This window comes from Molothrus ater, chromosome 7 (assembly GCF_012460135.2).
Source record: "Molothrus ater isolate BHLD 08-10-18 breed brown headed cowbird chromosome 7, BPBGC_Mater_1.1, whole genome shotgun sequence".
NCBI lineage: Eukaryota > Metazoa > Chordata > Aves > Passeriformes > Icteridae > Molothrus > Molothrus ater.
In genome coordinates, this window is record NC_050484.2 from 28,362,182 (window position 1) to 28,384,267 (window position 22,086).

Consider the following 22,086-nt stretch of genomic DNA (forward strand, 5'->3'; position numbering starts at 1 on the left):
CTGTAGCTGTAGATGTTCTTTGCAAATATTTCTGACCATTTCTTTGGCAGTTTTCAAAAATCTACCAGTGTTTCTACCTACTCAGGTTTTCCTCTAAAACCACAAAAATATTCATGAGATATATATAATTAAAACTAGGACTGAATGTAACAGATGCTTAATTTAAGCAACTTTTCTTTCATTATGTTTCAGCAAACATACTGCATGGTAATGAAATTCATAAGCTATATATTAAACAGAGCATGTATTTGGTATTCAGTTAGAATATTTTCAGCAAATGATATGAAGTTAATGCAGTTTTAGGGCCAAAATCTGAAAAATCAAGTGTTTTTTAAATTCTGATGGTTTTATACTTTTTCTAATTGTGGTATTTAACATCAATAAGAATCTTAGGTATTCTTCATTCCCTAGGGTGATTTACACTTTTGTTCAATCTTTCCAAACTGAAACTTTCTTTCTTAAATCTTCTGAATTCAGTAGAGGTGTTTATGAGGTTCATTCATGAAACACATTCAGACTTTTACTTCCCACACATGCAAGGCAATAAGCTGTGTCACTGGTTTTCAAAAGGAGCAGGTCTTTGTCTGTACTGTGGCTTTTGGTGAGAGAAAAAGAAACAGGCAGTAAGAGTCTCTGGAGCACAATCACTTGAGAGAGCATTACTCTGTGTGAGTTCTGTTGGCAGCAATCTTTCCAAATTTTTCTCTTAATGGGTAGTTATTATCTGGGAAGCAACAACTTAATGACAGACATGCTTCCATCCTAGCACACACTGGAGGCATCTCTTTGTCCTACTTAGAAAGTAGAGAGGAAGAGATGAATCATTCTGTTCACTAAACATCTGTACTATTCAAGATAAATGCTTTGTAACTCATAAATGAAATTATCAGCTAAATAGAAATATGAATTGTAGATTCCATGAGGAGGAGGAAGATATCTGAGTATGTTGATGAGGGCTTTTTTTTGAAACTAATCACCTCCTGTATATCTGTCATGCAATTCCTATTATGCTTATTTTGTTAAAAGCCCATCAGTTGGTAGATGAAGCTGTCTACCTGGATATTGTCACTGATCATAAGCAAGACTTATCTCTAATAATTTCTTGCCTTGTCAAAATTTAACAACTTTCAACTGAGCTCCTCCTAGTTCAAGTCTAAAATGAAAAGATGTGGGAGAAGAAATCCTGACAAGAGAGCCCTGAGTTTATTATACTTCTCTGTCTTCTAAACACATAATGATACAGCATAGTTTCTCTGAGGAAGATACTCCTCTCACACAGCTCAGAATTAAACAGTTTCCCACAGGTGCAGTTTTCCTGGCAGGATATGCTGTGGCTCACCCTCTCCAGCTGTTGCCCAGTGCAGTAAAAGTTCTGGTGGAAGATGACCTCAGTGGCAGAGCTTGCACTCCTTCCCTTGTTCATCCATGCCTTTCTTGTTGTGTCACCTGTTGTGCATCAATCTTGTCTCACACATGGATGTTATAGGGACAGGTTTTGTTGTGTTGGATGTCTTAATAAAGAATGCAAGATTATTTTGCATCCTCTCAGTCTGCTACTAACAACATTAATAGATTTTGGTAAAGACATCTCCAAGAAGAGACTCTTATGGACCCTGAGAGATCAGTAATTGCTTATCTAACTATTCTGGTTAGTCTTGTCAGAGGGATTGAGTATTTGGGCATGGAATATCAAGAGATAATAGAGAAGTCTTGCAGAACTGATTAGCTGGATGAAGGCTTTGTGTAGGCCAAGTGTGTGCCATTTGAACTGGATTTGAGAGTTAAACTGAGTTCAGCAGGGCTTGTTCATATAATTTCTAGTTATCTAGAAATTCATTTGGAAGGCAAGACTGCCTGCTGTATGTACTAATGGCATGTCAGGGCTGTGTTCTCAGAGGTTCATACTGTCAAGGAAATACTTCTGATTCTAGCTGAGTTTCAGCATGAACTGCACAAAATCCCTACAGTTACAGCATAACTGAAATACATTGTGCTGTATAAAAATACAGTGTAAACGCTGTGGATTTCCAAGTTACAATATTAATGTAAGAAATGTTATGCTATAAAATATCAGTAGAAATAATCACTACCTCACACCATCAGACATTTTACAAGACTATTTGCTAATACATCTATGTATTAATACAATTACATCCATTTGCACATGTGAACCAAGATAAATAATGGTGTGCTGAGGATGCTGAGTTATGAATATATAGTGTTTTAAAGAAGGAAAGAAAATAAATGGTGTGAAACTGCATTTGCAGCCTTCCCAGGAAATAGAGCACCATTCACACAAAAGCAGCAGCAGTTAAGAAAATTTGTGAGCTGCCATGATGTTCAACACAGGCAGGAACTGACAAGAAACTTTTTTAACACCAAAAGTATTTAGGATCATTATAAAAATGTTGGGTTGCTGAGTGTGTAAAATACTTCATTGCTTCAGTTGTTTTTTAGAAGTTCTCTGGTTTCAGATAGGGAAGAACTGCACTGTTTGATCCTTTTAGAACACAGCTGTGGGAGGAGGTGCTGAGATTCTGTCCCGCAAGGGAGAAGAAAAATCCCTTTGACTTTCATGCCATTATTTTGTAGTGGCTGCAGATGCATTGGTCCATTTTTATACCTTTTCCCTTTTGCTCCTCTCTGCTCTGGGTCTTCCCCTTCTGCAGACAGTTTACCATCCAATTAGCACCATTTCCATTTCTGTTGAGGTTTCAAACTGTTCTCATATTTTCTCACATTCCCACTGCTTTGCACTGTTAGGTCCCGATTTATCCTCCCAGCCTCTTTGTGCATCTCTGCACTTTAACATGTTCCCTTTGCCCCATGAGCAGTAACACCATGAAACAGCAAGGGCAGCAAAAAGCTTGTAGCATGAAATGTTATCAAACAGCCTTAGAAATAGCTGAAGTAAGTTTATAAGGCTGTTCTTCACCCCATTGCCTCCCCATCCCCTTTGTTTCACACAGGCATTCACAATTCTCCACTCTAAACTCATTCATGTGGAGCACACCTGTTAAAGTAGGAGAAAGGAGACCCATTTGATGCTTTATTGAAATGGCCTGGGCAAACCTTGAACTTGGTACTTTAGCACACTTTCATGTCAGAACAGTCACACTGATACTCTCATTCTGCAGCCTTCATTGCTTCTCACAGAAATTCTCAGTCTTTCCATCATTTCCATACCTACATGCCAACACAGCCTGGCACAGGCAGCCTGTTTCTCCACAGACTCATGATTCTCTGAAGAACTCTGCTGGTGCCACTTTCTTCTCGCTTCACTTTGGTTGGGATGTCTGCCTGTAAATAAAGAGTGGAAGAATGGGTGGATATTGAGGTACGGTGTGCTGGTGCTTTCTTGGCTCTGAACAGTGTTGAGTTAGCTGTGGTAGCTCTGCATGTCAAAATGGAGAAGATGAAGACCTTGTGGCAGATGAAGACCAGTGGTGAACAGCAAGATGACACTGACAAACATTTACTGGAGAGAGGGTAGGCAGTGCTAAGAAAGCTGGAGCTGTTGCCTTTCCAGCTGCAGTGATGTCTCAAATCCTCTTTGTTACTGAGAAGGTCAAGCTAGACTAGTGTCAGGTTCATCTAATTTCTCTAAATTTGGGATTTGCCTTCTGTTGGCTTCATGCCCAGATACATTAAGGGACATAGTTTTGGTTTCCTTACGTGGTTATCTGCCTTCTGGTGATGGATAAAAAGGCCATGTGGCCATTCTGATATCATTACATTTACCAGCTGCCATTGCTGTGGGAGACTGCAGAGTATTGAAGAGAAAAGGCTGTCTCTCTTCATAACCAAGCAGTTTAACTTGTAATGTGTCTGGCTTTTACTGGCAGAGAAAACAGATCAGGGCATGATCCTGACATCATTCGTATGGAAAAATGTCCTGCCAACATCTGTCTGTCTCCATACACTATCTGAGAATGCTGAGCACTCCATGTGATACATGTGATCTGTGTAGTCCATTTGCAGAAGAATGCTTGGATGTTTGAGGCAGTTTATGTTTCATTTAGCTCTCACACAAGATTTTAGAGGATTAAGTCTGTGTATTACTCCCCCATTTGCCTGTGTACACTTGGTTGGTTTGGTCCCTTCAAGGCAGTGAGGAGTTCTCCAGCATTCTGTACTTTTCCAACTTGTCATAGTTTGTTACAAAGACAAAGGAAATAAAAGAATAAATCTGCCTTTATGCTTTGTTTACAATAATACCTTCACTTGGTCTTGTAAAACTAGAGATTTATTCATAAACAATTGCTAAGGAAGCAAAAAGAACATTATAATTAAGTCAAGATTATATTTACTACCAGATGACTTCAGCCACATCACCCTGCAAGAATACATCACATGCTCTGTGTGCCATCTGAACAGATTTAGCCTGTAAATAGCTCCCACTGTCAGTCATTAATTAAAACATTACAATGCAAAGCATCCTAGAGAATTTTCACAGCTCCTTTGGTAAATTGATGTGGTCATGAGATGCATTTAATGTTTGCCACTTAAATGTTTACATTTTCAGAGTATTATTGCAGTGCTTTCTCTGACCTTAGAAGGTGTGTGTGGCCTTATTGGCCATAAGTGATAGTGAGTAGAGGTTCTAATTATGGTTTTATTGCCCCCCAAAAATAATGAAAAGGGAATTAGTACTGGTAAAACTTCTTGGCAACCTTCTCCCAATGGGATACAACAGGAGAGAAAACAACCTTTTGTTGTCCATGGCTAAGAGATAAATACCTTTGTTCTCACTAACCCTGTCCTTCCAGCAGCTGGGGATGCCTTTGGTTTATTATCTGATATGAATGTCTCAGCAGACAATCCTGATAGAACACCATACAACTTTTACCTACACAGCTGTAAAGGACCAGCTTAATACTGTGTGCACATGTCTCCAAACTCACGTACATCCCTAACACCCCTGATGTAGCACTTCTCTGCTTTATTATTTATGCAGTAAAGGATGTACAATTGTAATAAAAGGGTTTTCTGTTTGCTTCCATCCACATCACAGACCGTGCAATTAAACATTTTGTCAATTGCTTTTTCACAGCAATTTTCATTCCATTCCTGTTGTTCCTGCCAAAGGAATGGGAACGTTTTCAGGCAATGTGAGTATGACCCCAGGCATTGAAGGGATCTGTGGCCCCACTCATCTTCTGAAGAGGTCTTATAAGTAGCCAGTGCTGGAAGTAAAGTGGTGGTTTATTTGTGCTGATTAGTATCCCGCAAATATAGTGAAAATGGCCACTAAAATAACAAGCATTGCTGAGTGATTTAGTTGCTTGTTTTGACCTGTTAAAAAAGGACTATAATTCCTTAATTTGAACCCACAGTGGCATGGAATTATGCAGGAGTTTCATCCATGACTACGGATGTTTCACTAAGCTCTAGTGGTGACAGAGTACAGAGTAAGAGCACCCTGCACAGCTACAGAGCCCCTGGTACTCCTTGACCAGATTGTGTTGGATTTGCTGCACAAGGAACCACACCAGGAAAGAGAATATTGCCCATGTATTTCTTCAGTTTCTGGTGATTTCATAGGGATGTTTCTCTAGCTCCTTTAGCTTGCAAAGACATGGAGCATTTATTGGCAGTTGTGGTCAGGGTTGTGCAACACAAACAGGACAGGGTTCATGGAAAAAGAGCACAACTTAAAGAAGTAACATGCATTTTTCCTCTTTATCAATGACTCTGTCTTAGAAATCCTCCCTTTGAAGGGCCACAGCAGAGTTTCCTGAGGGAGGGTGTAATCATGTGGCATGTTGCTGTTTGGGCACATTCACAGAGTGGCTGTTGGTATAGAGGCAGGCTCTGTGTTTCTGTCCAGGCAGAACCTGGGACATTTGCACCCTCTAACCTCTCATCACTTATGGTATAAGAACCACTTCAGATGTCTGCAGCTATCAGCCTAAAAAGTAAATTGTTTTAAATACTTTACATAAGAGAAAGAGAGCTCTGTTCTTAATGTCTGACAATGCTCTTAAGCTTAGACCAGTATTATCTTGCATTATTTTTGTGCCAAAATTCTTCACAAAGAACTATAGGTTTAAATTTTTATTTAAAGATATTTATTCTGGAAATCCTTTAGAGGTTGCTGATTAACAGTACACTATCCTCTTCATAATTTGACTTAAAGTGTAACTTGAAATTATCTGGAAACAACCATTGTCTCATTCTTCCTTTACACAGTTATTAAGACAAGCAGACCATTGTTCTTTGTGCTCCTAAAGAGTCACTGATGAAAAAATAATAATGATCACTTTTTAATTTATACACAGAGCAGTAGTGCAAGGGATATCCAACTCCAGGGGCCAGATTCAGTTACCAACTGAAGTTTTCTTAACACTGATGTATGAGCAGTGCAAGAACACTTTGATGAGCTTCACAGCTGTCTTGGGAGATAAGATCTGAAGAAATCTGAACGAGCCAGCTTGATCTCTGAACCTATTGAAGCGAGAAGAGGAACAGAAAAAAAATTCCTTTGTCTGTCGAAAAATGTTTTTCTTGTTTAGAGCACTGTCTGTCCTTCAAGACCTAGCTCCTCTCAGGTGGTCTGTTTTGCTCCTTCTTGAATGGCAAATGTTTGGGTTATTAGGCTAAGAAGCTCTTGTGGAAACCCTCTGAAATCGTACTTACTCATTGATGATTTGGGTCTGTCTTTCAGTGGATGAAGAGGAAACAAGTCATAGCATGGAGAAATGGAGAAGGCAATATAAAGATGCAGTTCCTTCTCTGTAGGCAGGTGTAATGATCCATGGTCTGTATTTATCCTGCCTGTCTTTAGAAGCATAACTGAATCATCCAAGTCAGGAGCCTAATGCAGAGTTTCCTTTTATAGCAATGGAGAGACACTGGCATCACCTGAGAATGACTCTCATTGTACCCTGGATACCTCCCTCTCTTATTCCAGGCTGTCAGGGCAATAATGATAATGTAGGCTCTTCAGACAAGACCTTCATTTCACTACTTAATGTTGGGTGGGATTTATTAGGATGCAGGAGCCCAAATCCTGTGGGATGCCATTCTGCTGGGCATTCAGTGTCCTCCCGATCCCAGATTTGCCTTGCAGCATTCTGCAGGGAAGTCAGTCCTCAGCAAACTGCTAAAATTTGATGTTACATTTAAACAGAATTTTTAGTCATTATGTATCCTGTCCTCATTATCTATTTCTGTCCCAGGATTGTTTACATGTCAGGGTTCCTGAAAATATCATGTGTAGTTTATTGTTTCTGAAAGGCATTGTTGGCTCTTAGTGTCATGGCAAAGGAGGAGAGAGAATTAGGCTTGTCTGTTACTGATTAGCCCTACAAAAATAGAAGGGTTGCAGTGGTGAAGAAAGAGAAATAAAATAGAGTCTTCTCCAGCTATATGTATATTTTCTGAAAGCAATTGCTAGAATGAGTAATTGTCATAAGAACGTGGAGAAAAATAAGGTCTTTGAATAGATGTAGACTGGAATGCCAGAAAACTTTCTGCCCTGTAACTTTAAGAAGTAATAATAATAGCAGTATTTCTTGCTTATTAAGGTTTATTTAATTTCAGGATTATGAGTTTTCTAAAAGGTTGATGTTGAGCAACCTGCCAAAGGTCACTTCAAGCTTCATGACTAGAACTTTTCATGTCAGGATGTCTGATCCCTGCTCTAAACCAACAAAGTCATTGCTACTGCAGTTTTACCCCTTATGGAAAGATCTTATAGGATTTATTGGGACTAGCTAAAAATTAAATAAAGGTGCCTTATGCTAAGAAATAAATATGCTATTTTAGGCACTGGTTTAGGAGTCCAAAATAGTCATTCTTTTCTACTCCATTTGTTTCCCATGATCTTTTCTTTCAATTATCTCCTCATATGGCCTCCCAGCTTTTCATGGTCCTGTCACTCTGAGTGATGAATCCTCTTTCATATTGCTTTTGACTGATGGCCAACAAAAGGTATTTTCATTGATGTGAGAAAAAACCTTGCCAGACAACAAAGAGCATAATGAAAGCTAGTTGCTAATGTATAACTCTAACACTTTTCCCTGTGTTTTCCTCCATGGAGCAGCTGCTCATCCAGCTGGTTACTTCCCCACTGTAATGAATTACACTCATGGTTTGAGATTATTTGTCTTGCTGGGTAGCAAGAGCCAACTTAGGCTGAGCTGCTCTGGCACCATGACCTGTCTCTGCCCAGTGCTCCTCTCCATTCCAGTCATTCCTGTTATTGCTGCTCCTCCTCACAGCTCTGCCCTGCTCCATGCCACAAACTTCCTTCTCTGGCAGCTGTGCTGGGCAGCATCTCCTGTGCCTGGTTCTGCTAGCTGCCTTACCAAACCAGCTTGACTGAAGAGTTCTGGTGTTTCTTTCCATGGAAGAGAGGTTGTGCACTATGTTGAAGTAAATGCAGAGTTTTATCTCCCAGGAGACTTTTAGGCAACTTCTTTTGTTTCATATTCCTCACAGGGAACTCTTAGACAAAGCTTCTTGCTTGTTTTTAGAAGCTATAACCTGGATTGTAGTTCTGGAAGCTATTGCCTAGGCTGGGGTAACCCTTCAGGCACATTTAGACAGAGCTGCTTGGCTCCTACTCCTGTATACTTTTACAGCTATAAACTTCTTTTATGTTACACTGTGGTTCCCTTTAACAAAAATGTCTTTCAAATGTGAAAATATGCAAACCAAACACATTTCAGGTCTATCCATTGGTCTTTCACCTTTCCACTCCCTTTGTTTTGAAAGCTCTTGACTTGGTTTTTTCCCCTGCCTTTTGTAATTTTTTAGATGGAACGTGTATTGAGGGATGGAGAAAATTACTTTTATTTTTGGCTTCAGCAACAAATAAAACATTCTGACCTTCAGATGGTTCCCTTCCCAAATAAGGAGGAAAAGTTGTGGGGAGGAGGGAAACCACAAAATTAAACTCTTTTTATTATTATTATTTTCCCTGTTCCTCCAACAAAAAGTAACTTTAAACAGTCAAAATTTTGGATATTTTGGATATGGTTCCTGCTTGCTTACCTCCTCAGGTTTTCAATGTCCACAAGGTGTTAGGAAAGAAGAAGAGAAGGAAGTTCAGGATGAGGGGATGCTGTAGCAATCAAACTAGAAGAAAAATAAGAAAGGAGGTTTTCCACAGAAAATTTCGGTTTGGGGAAAATTGAGCTTGTCTTTGAAAAGGTGCTCAAAGAAAGTCCCCAAACACTTCTGCTCTTCATTCTTCTCATGAGTATCACTCCTGGAATAATTAAATGTCTCCTCTTTTCTCTGAATAGCTCAAGGTTGTTTCTTGCTGAAAAGGGTTTTCATAAGTCTGAATAATAATAATTATTTGAGGAATTAATAAAACTTCAAGTGCACGTGGTCATAGCAGAGTCTGAGCATTGTTAAAGATGTTTCTAATAATTAGGATATTGTTTTATCTGTTGGTTCTGAAGGGCTGTAGAAATCCCCTACGTAAGTGCACATGAGGAAGAAACTGGGCCGGACATTGAGCTCAGGTGTTTCTCTTCCTGGGAACTTCAAAGCTTAAGCTAAAGTGGTGGAAACAGAGAAAAATTAAATGGAGATTTGCTTGAGCAAAAAAACAAGAGATTTTCAGGTTGCCTTTGCTTCAATGCTAACTCTGCCTGGACAATGTTCTTCCTATCCTCTTGAGCTGTGAGAGACCTGTGACATTCTTTCAGAAAGCTCTGATTATGTCCAAGCAAACTGCCCAGATGGGGGGAGCCAGACCTAGACTAGAGCTGGCCACAGCCATGTCTGACCCAGCAGCTGCTTCTGGAAAAATGATGTGAAAGGAAAAATATGGGAGAAGAAAGGGAGACCTGGGAAAAAATGTCTTGGTCTCAGAAGGAGCAAAATCACCATTCTAACTAGTGCTATGGACAGCAACAAATAAAAGTGTCTATATGCCCTAAGTAAGAAAATATTTCTGAATTTCTGAACATTACTGTTGGTCGTCATCTGACAGACTTGATTAATTGTATTGCCAATTCATTACCCTGCAGCCAGGCAGGTATGATTCCTGAGAGCTGCAGAAAAGACTCACAAAGAGGAACCCAGCAGCATAACTGCAAAAGAAATAATTTACCTGTCAGCCTGAAGAAGCTTCATGCAGAGCACAGCAGCATCTTTCTATGCTGATGCAGAGCACATTTTCTGTGTCTTGTACAGAAGGAACATGCACAAATGTGGTTATTTATAGCTTCTCCACCTACACTCAGCTTTGAAATTTTGTCTAAAAGAAGTTCAGCATTTAAAGAATACAACAAGGTTTTTAACTTGGAGATATGTTTTTCCTTTTCTTGACTTCCTTAAAAAACAATAATCTGGGAACATTAGTAACAATCCAGGCATTAAGGAAGAAACATTAGTTCTTCATTTGTCTGTCTATTGTTCTCTTACTTGGAATGTTTTTAGAGAGGCGGTTGCCAAATTTTATGAAGTAAAATATTTAATCGAGAAAATGAAAGATAAGTGGGTACATTTGATGAATGTGAACTTTACCAAAGGAAAGCAGTGTTAAGTTGAAAGAAGTTCCTTCTCAGGGTAAGAGAGGCATGTGGTGTATATTCCCACTCCCTTTTGGGGAGCTCACATCCCAGATGATGGCATTTAGTGAAGGAGCAGGCTGGGGCTGCGTGCCCTCAGGCCATGCCCAGAGGAAAGGGACAAGTCTTGCTCTCAAAATGCCCAGCCTACACCCAGCCAGCTCTGCCAGAGCCTAGAACTGAACGTGCTGTTTCCAAGAGAGACACGGCTAAATGCTACATTTTGCTAATTACTGGAGCTGGGACCAATTGTTTTCTTTACAAGAAGGTGGACGGGACCAGAACACGTTGTATTCTCACTCTTCTCCAAGCTCCTACCAGCTTCAAACCATCATGATACTTTTATAGATGTGAAGAACTGTACAAGTACATAGGAGCCATCTGCAGAAAGCAGACACAAGGTTATTTTTGCCATATAAGCCTATGGAAAGGTAAGGAGTTCAGCTGGAGCAGCTCTGTGGGAGCAGTGTATCCCTCATCATTGCATGAGGGGAGCAGCCATGCTGCCCATGGAGGGTGGCCTATCTGAGACAATCAGATTGTAATTCTCAGATGAGTAGTTGTGACTATTGCCCAGGTCTGTAGGTGCTACAGTAATGTGAAAGTTCTTGGAGATGGGTGGGGAATGAGAGAAATGCTGCAGCAAGTCCCCATGAACTTCTGAGCCTCTGCTAAAGAAGCTGTGAACGGTCTCACTGATGTGCAGTCCATTGCTATGGGAGATATTTAGGATGTCTTCACTTAGTCATCCTGTTAAGTCTGCAGCCCTTTCATAACCAGTTTGCATATTTTTGCAACAGAAACTTCTAAGAAGGGGGTTGCTGGGGGAGTTGTTATTCTGTAGTGTTTTCCACTGCAGAAGCTGTTGATGAGCAAGGATCCTGCTGCAGAGACTGTCTTCTCTGGATAAACTCCTACAGTTCTGTTTCCAGATGGGCTTGTAGGATATCTGTGGGTGCTAGAAGCAGTGAGAAGTGTGAATAAGACTATATGCATGTATTTTTGCATATCTAGGACTTGCTGACACTCCTCTGGACTCACATGTCTCAGTAGCTGTATGGTTTTCTCAGATGTGTCCAGCAGTGTCAGCTGTGCTTTGTGAGGCTGCTCCCACTGCAAAGAACAGAACATGGATGTTCTGTTTTGACAAACTAGTGGGGCTTTAAACTACAAAGGTTAGATTTTTGCTGTTCAAATGAAAAATTGTGCAGAGGTGAAGCTTTCACATAATGTCCAGGAAGCTCATAAAAACACCTTCAATCTCACTTCATAGGGACTTCTTTTTTTAGTTGAATTTAGACAAGGGAATAAAGGAAATTTTTTTTTAAATGTTTTAATTGGCTCTGCATTTAATTCCCCTCATTAATTTAGTTGCAATATACAGCAAAATACTGATAGGTCTGTAAGGTTGTTTTTCCCTCCAAGGGTAAATGGGACTGTATGTTTTTTCTTTTCAAAAGACCTCTTTAATTATGTCGTGGTATTTGGAGTAGCTACAATTAGAGAGCAAAAGCAGGGAATGATTAAAAACTCCTACTTAATAGCAGCTGTATTAGTTCTCTGGCTTTTCAAAGAGACCCAGGCACAGTTGAGTCCACACATACAACACGGAGAAGTTGTACTGAAAAGGAAAGGCAAAATGGTGGTCAAAAATTTTTAACTGACTTTAGGGAACATTGTCTGTTGTAGTGTTTTAAGAGAGCTCTTTCTTGAGAAAGGATTATAGAAGTATCAAAGTTCATCCTTCTTGTGCAGTCTTCAGACTACGGTAATGAGTGTAGCTCTGTTCACTTAATTCCACCTTAAAACAAACAAAAAACCCAAAAAACCCCTCTGAAACCTCAGATTGCTTGTCTGGTGATAGTGGACAACACCATGTCTTAAGACAGTTTGAAATTAGTGACCCTTTTTACTTAGAGTCTGTGCTGAATTAAATACAGAAGCACTTGGTAGGCTGGCTATATTATTTTCTGAAGATGAATTAGTCATTGCTGCATGGGCAGATCAAGCTATGGTATTTAAGGATTTATAGGTATACATTCAGCACTTAGGCATTTGTACCTGAGTGGTTTTGGAGCAGCTTGCACCTGATTTTAAAGCCTTGCCTTTCAATGGATTGCCTGTTCCCTTTTGTACAGCTGCCACCACATTGCTTATTATTTATAATATTTCAGTATGCTCATTTAGTGGAAAAGGTTCCTAGAATCCCCAACCAAATTTGGAACCACATAGAGGCTGCAAAAACTTAAAGTGGAAGGCAGCTTTCCACTTTCTCTGTCAGTCTTGCTTCTTTCAACTGCAAATGTAATTAATGTCATTTTAGAAAAGTGAATGGAGGCAGGGACATTGATTCACTTGCTCAACTGCCATGCTGGGCATTGAACCAAATCACTCCAATTCCAGTCTACTTTCGATATGAAATCCTTGTTGTTTTCTACTTTTTTCTTGAAACTCTTCCATGATTTGACATATTTGACCAAAGGCAGTGAGCAGAGAAAGGCCCTGTTCCCTCCCAGAGCTGCACCAGCAGGGCTGTACCTGGCCATGGGGACTGCTTCAACCTGTGCACTGCAACCTATGAACTACACATGTTCACACATTGCTATATGGAAAATAGAACATGGTTGACATGTGTGTCCAGAGGCTCAGATCCTACTGGATGCACCATTAGTTCCTGCCTCTTAACTTGACCACATGTGAGGTCTTTGATCCATGTTTGCTGAAGGCAGTTGAAATTTCACTGTGGCTTTTGGTGGGAACAAGATCTGAGTTTTAGAGTCAGATATAGATGCCTCTGGAAATAAAAATCATTTTGTGGAAGCCAAAGTTGATGTTTCTGGTTTAAACATGAGGTGTGATCCCCATCTTTAAAAGGTTTTGCAACAATATTTTATTGTGCCACCAACATAAATTTATAATGAAGAAGTGAAAAAGGAAGTTTTTATTAGGAAACAGAAACCACAGATGAGAATGGCTGAGTTCTGAGTTTTGTTTTGGGTTCTATTATAAACTATTAATAATAGCAGGAAAAGCCAGAGGATAAGTTCCTTTGTATTTCAGTGTATTTTCTCAGCTAGACCTTTACTTGACATTACCCTGCTGTGACAGGGCTAGGGATAATAGGGAAAAGGAATCTATTTTCAGCAATGATTTGGAACACAAAAAGAAACTGATTTAAATCAGACTCTGTCTGCGTTTCATTCATTACAGAGGATTAGTATTTCTTAAGTCTCCTTGAGTTGTTGTGAGTTAGGGGGGATTTTTCATTTTGTTTTTCTTCTGATTCTCAGTGTTTGTTCTGCCTTCCCTGGTGCTGTTGCTGACACCAAGTTCTCTTGGAGGGCCTGGTAGCAGGCCAGGGGTTGGGCTGGCCATGCCATCATGCACAGAACAGCATTATCCACCAGATGGAATTCCAGTGGATAGAAGTTGGCAATCCCACACTGGCTGCTGCCTCGCCTCACAGTCAGGGGTCTCCCTGGCAAATGTGCCAGGTATCTCTTACAGGCACTTTTTCCTTCCAATAAAGGAGTGGTTTGTGGGTGACCTGAGAGCACATCTTTTTTGAGCTGTGTTGCTCATAAATGCATATATGCTGTGTAGCTTCTAGTTCTGCTAGAAGAAAATGAAGTATCAAGAGATTCTGTCTTGTATTTGCAAAATCTGGTACATTCAGTACTACTAACTAGGCTTGTACAATTTTGAAGGGCTTTGACAGAAAAGATTGGATTTTGTTGCTGCGCAGTGGAACAAAACATTTGTAATAAGCTTTGGATGTAAAGTATGATCTGAAACATGAACCTTTGAAATGCATTTCTTGGTTACAAAAGGCAGGCTTGGCAAAGGCAGAGCTTCTGGAATAGGAGTTTCAGACAGGCAGGGCCTTCGATCTACTGAGTATTCATAACAGCAGCTACAGGAAAGTAAAGATAAGGTTTCATTCTTGTGAATTTTGAAGTACCTTATGAATTCCTAGTATCTCACCAGAATTAAGTTAGCCCATAGTGCCTCAAGAGCAAGCAAGAAAGCACTCATAGTGGCAGCTTGATACTGCCTGGCTTTCTTTCACCAGACAATCTTAGAGGCTTTGTCCATGTGTTTAAAGTTAGGCAATGCTTATGCACCTATGTGAAATGGGGCCTCATTTAAAGCTGAATAAATTAGGTGGAATTGCTCTGGAATTTATTAACAAAGAGTTAAACTAACCCCTTTGAGTTATACCAGGTTTGTACTGTTTTGAGATCAAGATCTGACTCTCAACTGCTTGAAGTGTAAAATGGTATAATTTATTTTCAGTTTTCAGAATAACCCCTATGGCAACAACAGTGGGTCTCAGGGTAACAAAGATTAATGATTCCCTCGGCCAAGGCACTTCAGTAGTGGAGCTGTTGGACATGGCCTGGGCCAGTTGCAGAAGCCGGGGTGCTCTGTCACCGCTGGTACCACACGCTGTGTCCAAGCTCACCCTTCTCATCTCTTCCTGTTGCACAGGACAGGGGTCAGTGACTGCGGAGTTTGGGCATCCCTCAGTGTTCAGGCTGCCTGGGAAAGTGTGGAGTCACCATCCCTGGAGGTATTCAAAAGACATGCAGAATCTAAGGGACATGGTTTAGTGGTGGGCTTGGCAGTGCTGGGTTGGAGTCAAGGATCTTCAAATTCTTTTCCACTTTAATGATACTTTGATTATTACCAAAGTCATCCTTATTTCATCTTCATTCATTTCTGCTAAAAGAAATACAGTGAAAATCCAGAAGTTTTTCAACTAACTTCAAGGGCAGATATAGTTCCTTAAAGTAATGGATTTACTATTCCTTTGACATTTTGTGTTCATGTAAAATGGGTGCAGATCAAGAGGATTTGCTGGGAAAGAATTGGTTCCCAAGGAGATTTTGATTTAAATTGGATAAAGTTATGAGATGTTTCTTAATTTTCACATTTTCTGATTAGGAAAGATACCTACAGAAAGAGATTTCATTTTCAAAGTGCTGCCTCAAAATGTCTGATTTCCCTTTTAAAATAGAGCCCTGTTGATTTTATTACTTAAAAATTAAATTAACTTTTTAAAAGTTTTTAAAAGGCTTGACCTTAACTTCACTTATGTAATCATCTTGCCATATTCCCATCATACAAATTAGCCTAGAGGAAGAGCAATTATCATCCCAGAACTTTGCTAAATTATTGCCTGATTGCTTCTCCAACCTCTTCCCTCTCAAACCATTCTTCCATCTCTTTCTTCCCATATTTTCCTAGGGTATCCCATACAAACTATCAGCATTCCCTGCCAGTGGACTCTCAAGTGTGTTTTTCCTGGCCCCACCTGGGCAGGATTTGCTTTGCCAGTTTAATTGTGCTGTAGGTAGAGTTTGATCCTCAGCAAAAAGGAGTGTGGAAAGGGCTCTGGAAGTGGCTCTCTTCAGATACCTCCTTCCCAATGCTCTGCTCAGATGAAACCCGTCTGAATTGCCTCTATCATTATTTTAACAGTTACACAGATCATTCTACAGGGACAGTTAGGGCTATTCTTCCTCCAGGTAGCATTTTGAATCTCGTGGTTATCCAGCCATATAATGACTGTAATAGCTGGCACAGTCAGCCTGCTGTAGCTGTACTGAGTTTTATTTCATTTTCTCCATGACCTGGGTTTGCTGCTTATTTTGTTGGGTGTGTAATTGTGCCCTTGAGGAGATAAGGAGACAGGATATGCACATCGGTATAGAAAATAATGTTTCCATCAATGTTGATCTTAAACTAGTGAAATAAAAATAATTTTTAAAAAGGAGATATTAACATATTATAGCTACCCCAGTGAACAGAAACAGCTTTTAACAGAACAGAACAGTTCTTTTCATTCCAAAGGACTCAGCAGTTACAGTCCTCTCCTAGCTAGAATAAAATACAGCTTGTCAATAAAGCACAATTAGGAAATCTGAAGATTTAATTTAGAAAACACTCCTAACTGCAGTTTTAATGGCATCTTCAAGCTTCTTAAGTTTTTAAGCGATAATTAAATAATTTCAACTAAGTCACTGTAACTTTAATGTCTACTTGTATCTCAGGATGTTAATTTTTGGCAGTAGAGTAAATTACACAGTCCGTGCTCTCAATTAAAATGTTAAATGTTTATCTTGAATTATTACACAGTTATTCTAGTTCTAAAGACTTTTCCTTTCTTCAGGGTAAGGGAGAGTTTCTCCAAATATGCTGACACATACATGTTTACAGTTCTGGTGATTTCAGCTTTGACTGGGACCTTTCAGAATTCTTCCTGCATTTGCCACAGACTGACTGCTTAATATTTCTCATTGTTTGCAGGGCAGATTGAGTGCTTTGTGTCCACACAGATTTATATTTATGCTGTTACTTTATTCACTCTGTTATTCCATATCTCAGCTTTTTAAAGTGCCAGCTTTCTTGTCTTTTATGATGGAAACAAAAATGTGGTATTTCTCTATGCTTGCAGATTATTGTGAGCTTATTAGATCCAAGTGCATTATATACAAAAAATGTATTATCTTTATTAGCATCTTAGTAAATGCTGAGGATTCTTTTGTTAATTAGGCCTATCAGGTTATCAGAGCCTCATAACAACACCTGGTCTTTTGCCAGTTTCCTGGGACAACTCAGGAATGAGTTTCACACTGAGATGTGAAATCAGCTGTTACTGTGTTGCAGTTTACACAAGCTCATCAGAGGAGGGTACTTCTTGTAAAAGATTCCAGATTTCTGATTCCCTTTCCCAAAAAGTCATCTATGTGAAAGTAAATATTTAATATCTGCCAGGCTCCAATAACTAAGCCAGACTTCAAAATAAATTGAAGAACAAAAATTCAATAATCCTAATTTAGCAGTAGCATCCACGAGCATTTATCTTCTCTCCAGTTAGAATGGATTTTGACAGAGCTGCTTGTGTTCACCCATAGCAAGCACAAGGCATTCCTCTGCAGCTGTTCCATCCCCACCCTCACAGGGTTTCTCTGTGCTGCTGAGGCAGGAGAGGTAACTGGATGTTCTTCTTTTCTGGCAGGTCCTGGACTGGATTGAAAATCACGGGGAAGCCTTTCTGAGCAAACACACGGGAGTGGGGAAGTCTCTACACAGAGCACGAGCACTGCAGAAAAGACATGATGATTTTGAAGAGGTAGCACAGGTAAGAGTCTGAACCAGACACTTCTGTTGCCTTGATTTTTGTTGCTCCTTTTGCATATTCAGAAAAAGTTATCACTGTTTTGGTGATACACACTTCTGCTGCTCTCTTCAATGGTTTGGAGCTGCTCAGGGTCCTGTCTCCAAGGTCTGGAAGTCAGCATGCACACTGCAGTACTTACAGTCGGAAAATCATCACACTGGGTCAATGAAAGGTCTCAAAGGCCATGAGAAATCACAAACAGCTTACAGGAAAGTAGCACTTTCTCTTGGGACATAGAGGAGAATGGTTATGAATGAGAGTGGTGGAAAAATCAATCCTAACTCCTAGGTGGAGGCTGAGGGCCTTGAGCATAAGGTAGGGAGCTGCTGTCAGGAAGCAGGGGAAACACCAGAGTTTGTATTGAGGACAAGTACCCTTCCCATCCTTCAGTGCATTATGTGGCAGGGATTTTTTGGTTTGGACTGAGGCAATCATTACAGGTAGAAATTATTATTGTAATTTAACTCATAGAACACTGTAAGCAAGATTTTTTGAGGAATTTGGTATGAAGCTAAAGTCTTACAACTATTCCTCACAGTGAAATCATAGTAGATGATTAAACATGCATCCTGTCCTTATTTATATAATTTAAAAGAAAGAGGACCTTTTTTAAGTTCTTCCATGGATCCAGTAGATTTTTTTTCCCCTGTAAGTATCCATGGTCAGAAATTACCCAGTCTCAGCTCTGACTGTCAGATCATGTCACACCATTTTGGGGTAGATTTGAAACATCTGCTATCTGTAACTGATAATCTGTAAAGGTACTTCTCCTTTGGGTATTTTGGATAAATTCCTGATTGATCCATGTAAAGCAGAATGTATCAGATGCTTTGTCCCCCTGATACACACAGGGCAGGTTATTGCTCAAATGCTTCAATGTGGCATAAGATAAAAATTTACTAGACTTTAGTTTTGGTTTGCTGCAAAACATTTTCCATGTACTGGCCTAGTTTAGTTTAAGATATTTCCAGTAACAGGGACATACCTCTTTCACTGTTTCGTCAGGGAAAATATTTCACTGCCTGATGGCAGCTACTGACGAGATTTTTTTTTCTCTTCTCCCTCATATTGCATTGATATTTCTCTCAATTTCTTTCTTTATTATTATTATTCCCTTGTTTATATCCCTGTAGTCTTATTCATCTCCCTTAAGGGGATAAATCCCAGGAACTGGGATGATTTAACAATCCTGAAATATCTGTAGAATGTTGTCATGTTTTCTCCTATGTGCCTCTTAACCATGTTCAACATATTTAATTCTACTATAATTATTCTTATTCACCGATCCCTTGAAAACCTTTTCCTATCTATGTCGTTGTAAATTTAAATTACCAACATCCTTCTTTTCATTAGATGTTCAGCTCTTATGGAGTATCCCATTGCTTGGCTTGCTAATGAATTTCAGTGTTACCATTCAGCTGTGATGGGAAATCCTTACATACCTTTCACAAATCTCACAGCCTGAAAGCAGCAGTTCTGCACTGGTGGGTTTCTAAAATTTCATGAAACCACCTGTGGAATTAGGATTTCTGGTAATAGGCTTGAATTTCTAAAAACTTAAATTTCTGCAAATTTATTAAAATGGATTTTAGGCTGGAGGCTGCAAAGCATGGTTCTGCAAGACCTCATCCAAAAACACAAATTAGTGTTAGTTTTCATCCTAAAATCAGTATTAGGGTTGTTCCCAGAGTGAGTGCTCAAGTCTGCTGTTATTGGATGCTATACTGGGCTAGCAAATGAAAATTAGGATCATATAATATACAGGAGCTGAAACGAGGTTATTTCATGTCTTTTGTGTCATTATCACTTTCTAAATCCCCCTCCTCTGATACATTATCTTCATGATTCCCATTTCATCTCACATTTTTGGGATCATAGTATGCTTTTCTACCTCCTCTCTGAGTACTTCTTAACTAGAGATGTAGGAAACAAATTAAGAACAGGTGAGAAGAGACAGAAAAATAACAGAGTCCTGACAATAGAGGTGAGAGCAAGCCATGTAACTGTCTGCACATGGAAACAGCAGCAGCTCATTCAGGCTTGCTCCATGGGCTGATGGAATTGGGAGATCAATCCCCTCATCAGGACTGAGGAACCTTACAGTGTGCAGCTGGCACCTGTAGGTGCTAGGGTAAGTCAGAATATAATTACTTTGCTGAAGAGTTTTCTAACCTCCCTATTAGGCCTCCTTCTCTACCCTTCAGCACATCTCTCTGAGCATAATTTCAGACACATTTCCTTTCACTTCCCAAGGCCAAATTCAGAGCAAATGAATCTTGTTCACTGGGTGACCACATACGTTCAAGTGAAGGTGGGTGTTTCAAAGGGGGATGCAGAGGAAAGAAAAAAGTGTCATTTCTGAGGTTATAGAACCTCTTGGGTTCCTCTGAATCAGACTCATTTACAGCTGATGGGTAGAATCACTGAGCAGCCCATTGCTCTGCCTGGACTGTTGTGAACATGAAGTTTATGATGCATCCTAATTACAAATAATTGACACAAGTTGAACCTGGTCCCTTCCCAACAGCTTTGACAGGAACACTTTGCTCTGGTGCATTCACATGAGAATATCATTGTAATTTATGAGGCCTGTCTGCAGTGTGACACAGGAATGTGGTGCTGGCAAATGGACTTGGGGACACACAGTGAGGGGAAGTGAAAGGAATCTCAGGCTTTATCTGAGCTCAAGGACTTGTGAATACAACACTCTACTTTGGACAGAGTAATAGTGAGGGTAAGAGGAGAGTCCATAAATTTATCACACCTGGAATTCTCTTGCAGAAGCTTTCAGTGGGGTTGATTTTACAGCTGGGAATAAATCTCCCCTCTACTTGGATTATGATCAATTTTTATTCTTCCTAACTCCCTTCTTGATGCTTAACACTTTACAGTTGGTTGGAAATTAATTCTAAGTTTAAATATTTGTTATTTTTCTCCAGCTAGCAAACATCTTTTCCATAGCTAGGGTGAATAATTGGCAGGATTTTTTCCCAGTATAACCATGTAATAAAGCAGATATGCCACCACCCTAAAAAAGCTGTTGAGTTTGCCTATTTCCCTCATCAGGATGTTAATTGCTAGCTTTAATAGTAATAAAAATTATTGTTATGATTGTTTTTCTTAAAAAAAAAATATATATATATATATATGAAGTGTTCTCCTGACACACTTGGTGAGCTTGACAATATAAGCAATAGTATTTCTTATTGGCAGTTCTCTGATAGAAGTGCTTAGCCTGCCATACAGTATAAATTTATTCTCAAAAATCCACTTTCTTTGGCTCTGACATATTTGTTCTTATCTCTTGCTGTTTCAGGAGGGCATTTGCAAAGGTCAGACTAGAAGCAATTTTCAGGAATCTTCTTGACATTTTTAACAGGGGGAAAAACATTCCTAGTTTTGCCTTACTGTGTGTAAACCAGAGTCTTGTGTCTGGCATTGCAGTGCTGAAAAATGCTGTGATTGACTGACCTGCCATGGCACTAGATTGAGAGGTGGAACGTGCTCCCTCTATGTCTGATTAGAAACCGCAGATTGATAAATCTGGATGTAATGATTCAATCAGGCATGGCCCAAATAGATCACATTCCTGCATACAGCTGTGCTCAGAAAATGTCAGTGATTTTACAGCACTGTGTTGCAGGCAATAGGAAATGTAATTTGGGGTCTCTTTCTCATAACTGATGTTTAGACAAAGCTCTGGCAATTTTTCTGACTGTATTTATACTACATGGAACGCACAGATGGCAAATGTTTGAATTTGGATTAAAAAGCCTGAGCTCCTGGGAGGGAGGTTGTTATCTTGTGTATACCTGCAACTGTTTCTCAGTCAGTGCTGGTACCGTTCGCAGGCTGCCTCTGCGAAAGTGCCAACCTGGGCACAGCACAGTGCCCGCCCTGCACTGACGATTTGTAGCCAGGCATTATCAAGACATCACCAAAGGAATATTGCTCTGGATGTAGCTACAGTGCTCCAGTGATGGCCTCCTTGCTTGGCTGGAATGATTTTTTGCAAATCAGATAACTGTAGTCCAGCCAGTTACGGATGCAAATCAAAAGATAATTTCTTTTTAGGCTCTGTAACTTTTCCTTATTCAGTGCTTTTGTCCTGAGAACAGCATGCCTTCCAGCTGGAAAAGTCTCCCAACATTTCAGCACTATCTAGCTGAACTGCACGTGTTGGAAGCACTTCTCCTGTTCCCAGTATCCTTTCCCTGTCTTCTGGCAGTCCCAGCAATCCGAGGTTAAGGCGGCCTTCTGAGCACCCTCTTCTGCTCACAGGGAGCCTTGCTACCTTTGTGCTGCCCAGAATTAGGAAATGTCATGGGAAGCTGCTCTGATAATCCCTGGCATTCTGCTGCCACAGGT

At 39.9% G+C, this 22,086-nt stretch overlaps 1 protein-coding gene across 8 annotated transcripts in view; it reads left to right on the forward strand.

The window, feature by feature from the left end:
* Positions 1-22,086, forward strand: part of KALRN (kalirin RhoGEF kinase) — a 465,026-nt gene that overhangs the window by 232,022 nt on the left and 210,918 nt on the right. For all 8 annotated transcript variants that reach the window (XM_036386498.2, XM_036386501.2, XM_036386502.2 and 5 more), the window contains one exon: positions 17,557-17,679. In XM_036386498.2, the coding sequence (XP_036242391.1) occupies positions 17,557-17,679 (123 nt within the window). The remainder of the gene's footprint in view (positions 1-17,556; positions 17,680-22,086) is intronic.